The sequence below is a fragment of the Stomoxys calcitrans genome, chromosome 5, assembly GCF_963082655.1.
Source record: "Stomoxys calcitrans chromosome 5, idStoCalc2.1, whole genome shotgun sequence".
In the NCBI taxonomy this organism is placed as follows: domain Eukaryota; kingdom Metazoa; phylum Arthropoda; class Insecta; order Diptera; family Muscidae; genus Stomoxys; species Stomoxys calcitrans.
The window spans coordinates 48,892,374-48,900,633 of record NC_081556.1 but is presented as its reverse complement, the minus strand read 5'-3'; the positions used below and the strand labels follow the sequence as shown (position 1 = coordinate 48,900,633).

Sequence of the window (8,260 nt, the reverse complement as noted above, 5' to 3'; positions counted from 1 at the left end):
ATATCCTAATCATAGTACTATTGTAATTATAATACACAGTACTATTATTGTTAATCTTTTTTAATGTTGCTGTAATCGCTGCTTTAACGTCCCACATTGCTGGGAGCGAGCGATAACATTCTATAAAGTCTAGGATGAATGCCTTATCTTCATTTTCCCTATTTTATTTACTTTTACCGCAGACATCTTTCACAAATTCCAAAAATTTTTGTTTAAACGGTACATCGATTGATGCCAGTCATCGAAGCTCAGCGAAAAAATCTAAATGATTTTGATTTATGGCCATGACTGATGGCCATGTGTATATGTGACGCATACACCTTTGTTTTCAAAAATACTATTACAATGATCACGCATCTTTACGGCCATGTAAACTCAACATTAAACTTATAATGACATAATCCCAAAATTTGGCTTGGATTTGGCACAGAATTTGGTACGAGTTATTTATGGCAACAAGAGTAAACCAAAGAGCAATGAATCCCAAAATTGGAAATAGTTCTTACCTAGCAACATTAGCAAAGCCAAACATGTAAATATATCTGTGCAGCTTTCTTTTCGACTATTCAACTTCAAAATCGGTTATTCGACTTTTTAATCATTGAAAATCGACTTCGAATTTTTTAAGCAAAAAGTCGACCAATGATAAGTCGAAAGTCGACTTTGGGATCCCTAATAGGGGGTGCCACACTGTTTCACTACTGATTAACAGTATTATCGATTGACCTAAGAATATGCCAACTGCCAGATCGTTACGATCAAAGAGGGATTAAATATAAGCGGGATTTTGAGTGAATAATACGGGATTACCAGTGACCAAGATTAGCTATATTTTTCATTCGCTTTTGTTTCATAAAATTCTTTGACAAGGAGAATTGCACTATCTATCGATATTAAAAATGAACTACGGTAATCTAGCTCAACGTTAAAGCAGTTAAATTAAATGCCTGAAATTATGTTTTGCATAAAAAATGCACTAAAACCGGCAATATTAAGTTTGATGTTGGCATTTTTTGATTAAGAGCGTGTGTCGGACGATAGAAATCTCCTATGGTGAGCTGTAAAAATGACGCAGGGGCGGTTCTTTACACTGGTGAGAAAAGAAATTAATTTTGGTTTGCCAATCGACCATTTTTTTTCTAACACTGACAAATTTTTACGTTTATCAAAAATCAAAAGTAAATAAGATGTGCGCGCTACATAATAATACAGGAAAAAGGCTAAAAATAATGATTATTTGCATAATGAATTTTCCATTACTGCTAGCAGTTATATTGCAAATGCGAACGTTACAATATGGAGATATTGTAGGTCTTGCTTTGGAAAAGAGGAAAACACAGCGAGTACGGCAAGTAATGTTATTTTAAAAACATCTGCATTAATTATTTCCCAATTTTAGGAAGTTTTGTACATGGAGCCTTCTTCACGAACCATTACTTCAATAAACTACACCATTTCAATAAACAACATACACAGAACTGTCCATTATTATAAAATAACAAAATTTTAAAATCCCGTTGTCATTGATAATAAACAATAATTTTACTTATTTTATGCCAAATAAGTCGTTTAAATTTAGTGACGTCTGCCCACAATGTAGGCGGCTAAGTTATGCCGCACGCAAAGTTCATTACCCAAATGCAAATGAATTTAGAATTACTGACATGGGACTTTGCTCTATGAAACGTCAACATTTGATGTGCTGTCAAAAAACTTACTAGCACCTGGGCTACTCAAAAATTATTCACCACACTTAACGTAATATTTTTACTATCCCTACAACTTTGCTACCATTCGACACATAGCCTAAGACGGGAAAATGCATTGCTGCATTCAAAGATGGATATTAAACGAAAAATACGGGATGACCAGTGATCAAGATTAGCGTGCACAATGCAATTCACAATGTGGATAATGCAGTTCACAACATTACGATCAGGGATTAATATCATTATAATTGATAACTCTTTGATTTTAATAACGAGCTAACTGCATTGCCAACTTTAATCAGATTAACTCGGAATCGGCATTGCCGATACTTAAAAAACACATATATCTAAAGCATAATTTCAGGCCTTATCTGTAAATTTTTTAACAAAGACCGACCAAGACATACGGTCTTCTTGGTTTTCCTAAAATCGTAAGTGGCACAGATAAGATTCATACTAGTTGGTATGTCCAAAGAGGGATTGATATATTAGAGGGTTTTTAAGCGAAAAATACGGGATGGCCAGTGAGCAGATTAGGGTACAACCTCACGACATATTTTGTTCATATTTTCAAACAACTCTTTGAGAAGGAAACCCGAATTATCTATCGATATTGAAAATGTACCGCGGTAATCTTACTCAACGTTAAATCAGTTAAATGAAATGCCTAAAATTATGCTTTGGATAAAATAATTCACAAAATAACGGCAATGTTGGCATTTTTTTTTTGGTAAAGATGGGAAAATCATAGCTGCATGCAAAGAGGGCCTAATATATATGAGGGATTTTAGGCGGACAATACAGGATGACAAGTGACCAAGATTAGTGTGAAACATGTGGATAATGGAGTTTACAACCTCACAATCAAAGAAGGATTAATATGATAATTGATAACTCTATGATTTCAACGAGCTAACTGTAATGCCAACTTTTATCAAGGGGAACCCGGAATCGGAAATGTTAATACTTAACAAACAAAGCATAATTTCAGGCACTTGATGTAAACTGTTCGATGTTTGACACCAAACATTGCGTCTGAACGAAGAACCAAAACAAAAAAACATATAAAAAGTTCGATATCGTAAACGACATGTTGCACGCTAATTTCAGCTTTTACTCTTAAATAATTGATAACTCCTTAATCAAAACAAGTGAAAAGGCATTAAGTTCGGTCAGGCCGAACTTTGGATACCCACAACCTCGGGTATATATGTAAATCCCCTTTCGTCACTATCCGGTGAAAATTGGATAACTTCAGCACCAAAATTCGGCACGGCCATTGAGTGGTCTAATAAAAATAAGTCACTGTTCAATATTTTAGAACAATATATTGGTCTTTTTGGCAGCTATATCCAAATATAAAGCGATCTGAACCATATAGGACACGGATGTCGGCAATTTTAACGAAATCGGATAATAACTGCGCTTTTTATAGGGCCAAGACTTTAAATCAAGAGATCGTTCTATATGGCACCTATAATCAAATGTGGATGATCTGAACCAAAGTGTTCTGTTTTGACTTCCAATAACTGAGACAAGTACGGTCCGAATCGGTCTATAACCTGATATAACTTCCATGTAAACCGATCTCCCGATTTGAGTTCTTGAGCCGCCGGAAGCCGCAATTTTTGTCCGATTAGGCTGAAATTTTGCATGCGATGTTCTGTTACGACTTCCAACAACTGAGACAAGTAGGGTCCGTATCGGACTATAACCTGATATGGCTCCCATATAAAACGATCTCCCGATTTGTTTTCTTGAGCCCCTGGAAACCGCAATTTTTGTCCGATTTGGCTGAAATTTTGCACAAAGTGTTCTGTTACGACTTCCAACAACTGAGACAAGTACGGTCCAAATCGGTCTATAACCTGATATAGCTGCCATATAAACCGATCTCCCGATTTGACTTCTCGAGCCCTTACAAGTCGCAATTTTTAACCGATTTGGCTGAAATTTTTCATGTGGTGTTCTGTTATGACCTCAAACAACTTTTTCAAGTAAGGTCAAAATCGGTCTATAACCTGATATAGCTCCCATATAAACCGATCTCCCGATTTGACTTCTCGAGCCTCTGGAAGTCGCAATTCTTGTCTGATTTGGCTGAAATTTTGCACATAGTATTCTGTTACGACTTCCAACAACTGAGACAAGTACGGTCCAAATCGGTCTATAAGTCGATCTTCCGATTTGACTTCTTGAGTCCTTACAAGCCGCAATTTCTGTCCGATTAGGCTGAAATTTTGCATGCGATTTTATGTTACGACTTTCACCAACTGAGACAAGTACGGTCCAAATCGGTCTATAACCTGATATAGCTCCCATATAAATCGATCTTCCGATTTAATTTCTCGAGCACATAGTGTTCTGTTATGACTTCTAAACACTGTGTCGAGTACGGTCCAAATCGGTCTATAACCTGACGTACCTCCCATATATAAACCGGTCTCTCGATTATCCTTGTTCGGTTCCTAGAACCTTGAATTTTTGCTGGTTTGACAGACCACCACTGTGAGTTCCCAAGATTCGGCTCGGCCGAACTAAGCACGCTTTTACTTTTTATACCCTCCACCATAGGATGGGGGTGTACTAATTTCGTCATTCTGTTTATAACACCTCGAAATATGCGTCTATATATTCTTGATCATCATGTCATTTTAAGTCGATCGAGCCATGTTCGTCTGTCCGTCTGTCGAAAGAGCGCTAACTTTCGAAGGAGTAAAGCTAACCGCTTGAAATTTTGCACAAATACTTTTTATTAGTGTAGTTCGGTTGATATTGTAAATGGACCAAATAGCTGACATATAAACCGATCTTGGGTCTTGACTTCTTGAGCTTCTAGAGTGCGCAATTCTTATTCGATTTGACTGAAATTTTGCACGTAGTGTTTTGGTATCACTTCCAACAACTGCGATAAGTACGATTTAAATCGGTTCATGTTTTGATATAACTGTCATATAAACCGATCTTGGGTCTTGACTTCTTGAGCATCTAGAGGGCGCAATTCTCGTTCGATTTGACTGAAATTTTGCACGTACAGTTTTGGTATCACTTCCAACAACTGTGCTAAGTACGATTCAAATCGGTCCATGTTTTGATATAGGTGCCGTATAAACCGATTTTAGGTCTTGACTTCTTGAGGTTCTAGAGAGCGCAATTCTTATCCGATTTGATTGAAATTTTGCAAGTGGTGTTTTGGTATTACTTATATATATTACGTATAAACCGATTTTGGGTCTTGACTTCTTGAGCTTCTAGAGAGCGCAATTCTTATCCGATTTGATTGAAAATTTGCACGTGGTGTTTTGTTATGACTTCCAATAACTATGCTAAGTATGGCGCAAATCGGTGTATAACCTGATATAGCTGCCATGTAACCGATCTTTGGTCTTGACTTCTTGAGCCTCTAGAGGGCGCAATTCTCATCCGATTTGGCTAAAGCTTCGCATGAGGTGTTTCGTTATGACTTCCAATAACTGTGCTAAGTATGGCGCAAATCGGTGTATAACCTGATATAGCTGCCATATAAACCGATCTTGGGACTTGACTTCTTGAGCCTCTAGAGGGCGCAATTCTCGTCCGATTTGGCTGAAATTTCGCATGAGGTGTTTCGTTATGACTTCCAATAACTGTGCTAAGTACGGCGCAAATCGGTACATAACCTGATATAGCTGCCATGTAACCGATCTTTGGTCTTGACTTCTTGAGCCTCTAGAGGGCGCAATTCTCATCCGATTTGGCTAAAGCTTCGCATGAGGTGTTTTGTTATGACTTCCAATAACTGTGCTAAGTATGGCGCAAATCGGTATATAACCTGATATAGCTGCCATATAAACCGATCTTGGATCTTGACTTCTTGAGCCTCTAGAGGGCGCAATTCTCATCCGATTTGGAAACAATTTTGTACAACGGCTTTTCTCATGACCCTCAACATACGTGTCTAATATGGTCTGAATCGATCAATAGCTTGATACAGCTTCCATATAAACCGATCTCCCAATTTTGCGCTTTGAGCTCCTACAAGGCGCCATTCTTTTCCGAATGAACTGAAATATTACACAATGACTTCTACAATGTTCAGTATTCATTTATGGTCCGAATCGGTCTATAACTTGATATAGCTCCAATAGCATAAAAGCTCTTATTCATTATTCTCTGTTTGCCTAAAAAGAGATACTGCGCATAGAACTCGACAAATGCGATCCATGGTGGAGGGTATATAAGATTCGACCAGGCCGAACTTGGCACGCTCTTACTTGTTTTCCATTAGTAAAGGCCTGATTTCAAAATATGAACATGAAATAGAACAGAAACAAACAACACTTTTCCACACATTTCAAAAAAGGTAATCGCTTTATTTACAAACCTAACTAAAAGTAGATAAAACAATAAATAAAATTTAAATATTTGTTTTTAAATAAATAGTAAGTCATTGAACAACATGAAATAGAGGAATAAGGAAATAAATAAATAATAAAAAAATACTTATAAATATATTTTAAAGTTTTTTTTTCGTTACATAATATATAAGTACAACGTCCCATAATCAAAGAATTTTAACTAAGTTTATAGCATAAACTAATGAAGAAAGTTTACTGCCTTAGATGGAGACAGGAAGATTACAAAAAAATATTTAAGAAACTGACAAATAGCTCCTCTGCCATCCATGGAAGCTTGTTTTTTATAAACTCTTTAAGGTTTCTTTTTTTTGAAAATGGTTTATGCGAGTATTAAGGGTGGGGCAATTAAAAAGAAAATTTAATTTTTTATTTTTCATACGAATAATAATATCAGAGTTCATACTTCTGCTATGACTTCTAAAATTTACATTTTCTACTCATCAACACCACCACCACCAGAACCACTCTTCTCCTTAAGTTGGGCCTGCAATTGCTTAACCATATTGCCATTGTTATTGTGCCGCTGGAAGAAGGCATTGATGGAGCTCATGGAACGATATTCCAAATTGTCACTGACATTCCAGTCAATGGCCCCAATACTCTGGTGGCGTCCCAAGGGATTGCGAGTCTTGGACTCATTGTATTTCTCCAGCAAATGGAGTAGACAATCTTTGGTATTGTTGGCTGCCTCTTCCAGATTGACGGGCTGATGCGTGTTGGGCAAACCCACAGGGACATCGCGGCTCATTTGATTGATGCGGAATTTGGCACGTTTTATGCTGGCCGCCTCCTGAAATCTTTCCGCTGAACTTTGGGCATTACCAGTTGTCATGGTGGTAACGGAAGATTTTCTGGGCATAGGGGTGGGCGCCGCTGCCGCTGTTGCACTCAATTTAGGTGTATCATCGATGGTTTTCTGCAAGCGCCACGACAAGTTGCTGGTTCGACTTTTGCCCGGATTGAGATTATTGAAGAAGCTATTGGTGGTGCAGGCTGTTGTGGTTGTTGTTGTTGTTGACGATTTGGCCTCTGATGTAACCTGGGACGATGTACTTGCTATAGTTTTGCTTGAGGTAGTAGTAGCTGTTGTAGCAGTCGAAGCTTTGGAAACTTTGGCCGATGTCTTGGCTGCTGTGTCTTTTACGACCTTGTTAGTGTCCGCCATCTTTGCTGTAGTTTTCTTTTCACCCACCCCTGCGGCTTCTTTGGGCTTCTTAGTCTTGGGCTTCTTCTCTTTATCCTTTTTCTCCGTCTCACTGTCCTTCTCCTTTTCGGCTTCTTTATTCAGTTTCGTATTGATTTGGGCCAACATTAGCAAATGATCTGACAGCTTTTTAATCTCATCGGCCAAGTTAACACGTTCTCCTGAAGATCTTCTGCCCAGCAGGTAGTTGGTATCCGAGTTGCGGCGATCGAATGTATGAAGATAGGATTTCAGAGAGCGCTGTTGCGAATTCATGGGACTGCCATTAAAATCATCAAAGCGTATACCAAAGGGATTGTTAATGTTTTGTGGTGTGGGCGTAGCGGCCCCACTGGGCGAGAAGGGGAATAAATGTTCGCGGGACTCATTAATGGGGGTCGGTGGCTCATCGTTGTCGTGTAAGTTGGGCAAACAGGATTCATCATCGGTAACGGTGTCCAAGGATTCGCAGGGTGAAGGTGAGCAGACTGAGGCCACGAAGAAGCATAAAAGAAATGGAGAGCAGAGAAAGAAGAAAATGCTTAGTATTTTTTCATTAAACGCAAGGAAAATATTAAAAAAAATTGAAATTAGAAATAAAATGTAGTGTGTTTTTTTTTGCAGCCAAGCTTTGTGTTCTATTGTAGCTTAAAGAAAAAAAAATCGAATCAATGAACAAACGTAGAAAAAGGACACTTTTACAAGGATTTGTAAGCGCTGTAATACCAAAAAGCCATTACCAAATAACACACTCACATTATCAACATACTAAAACATTATGAGTGATAGTGGATTTTTAAGTAATGACATAATGAGATGGGTGAGGATTATTTGTTTTGAAATTGAAGCAAAAGCTTCAGTGGTTTTTACAGAGCAATGCAAGTGCTTTGAAGCTAACCATCATTTCCTAAGGATCAGAGTAGACAAGATCTTGCATTGAATGTGTTTAGCTCAGTTATAAGAGGATCCAT

At 37.9% G+C, this 8,260-nt stretch overlaps 1 protein-coding gene and 1 long non-coding RNA gene across 3 annotated transcripts in view; one reads left to right on the top strand and one right to left on the bottom strand.

Moving 5' to 3' along the window:
• The first annotated feature begins 807 nt into the window (after positions 1-807).
• On the top strand, positions 808-1,484 carry LOC106085864 (uncharacterized). Its single transcript, XR_001221040.2, has 3 exons — positions 808-1,093; positions 1,180-1,343; positions 1,400-1,484. It is a non-coding gene; the product is annotated as an uncharacterized LOC106085864 (long non-coding RNA).
• Positions 1,485-6,198: 4,714 nt separating this feature from the next.
• LOC106085866 (probable serine/threonine-protein kinase fhkD) overlaps positions 6,199-8,260 on the bottom strand; it is a 179,012-nt gene continuing 176,950 nt past the window's right edge. For both annotated transcript variants that reach the window (XM_059368727.1, XM_059368728.1), the window contains one exon: positions 6,199-7,777. In XM_059368727.1, the coding sequence (XP_059224710.1) occupies positions 6,540-7,777 (1,238 nt within the window). In that variant the 3' untranslated portion in view covers positions 6,199-6,539. The remainder of the gene's footprint in view (positions 7,778-8,260) is intronic.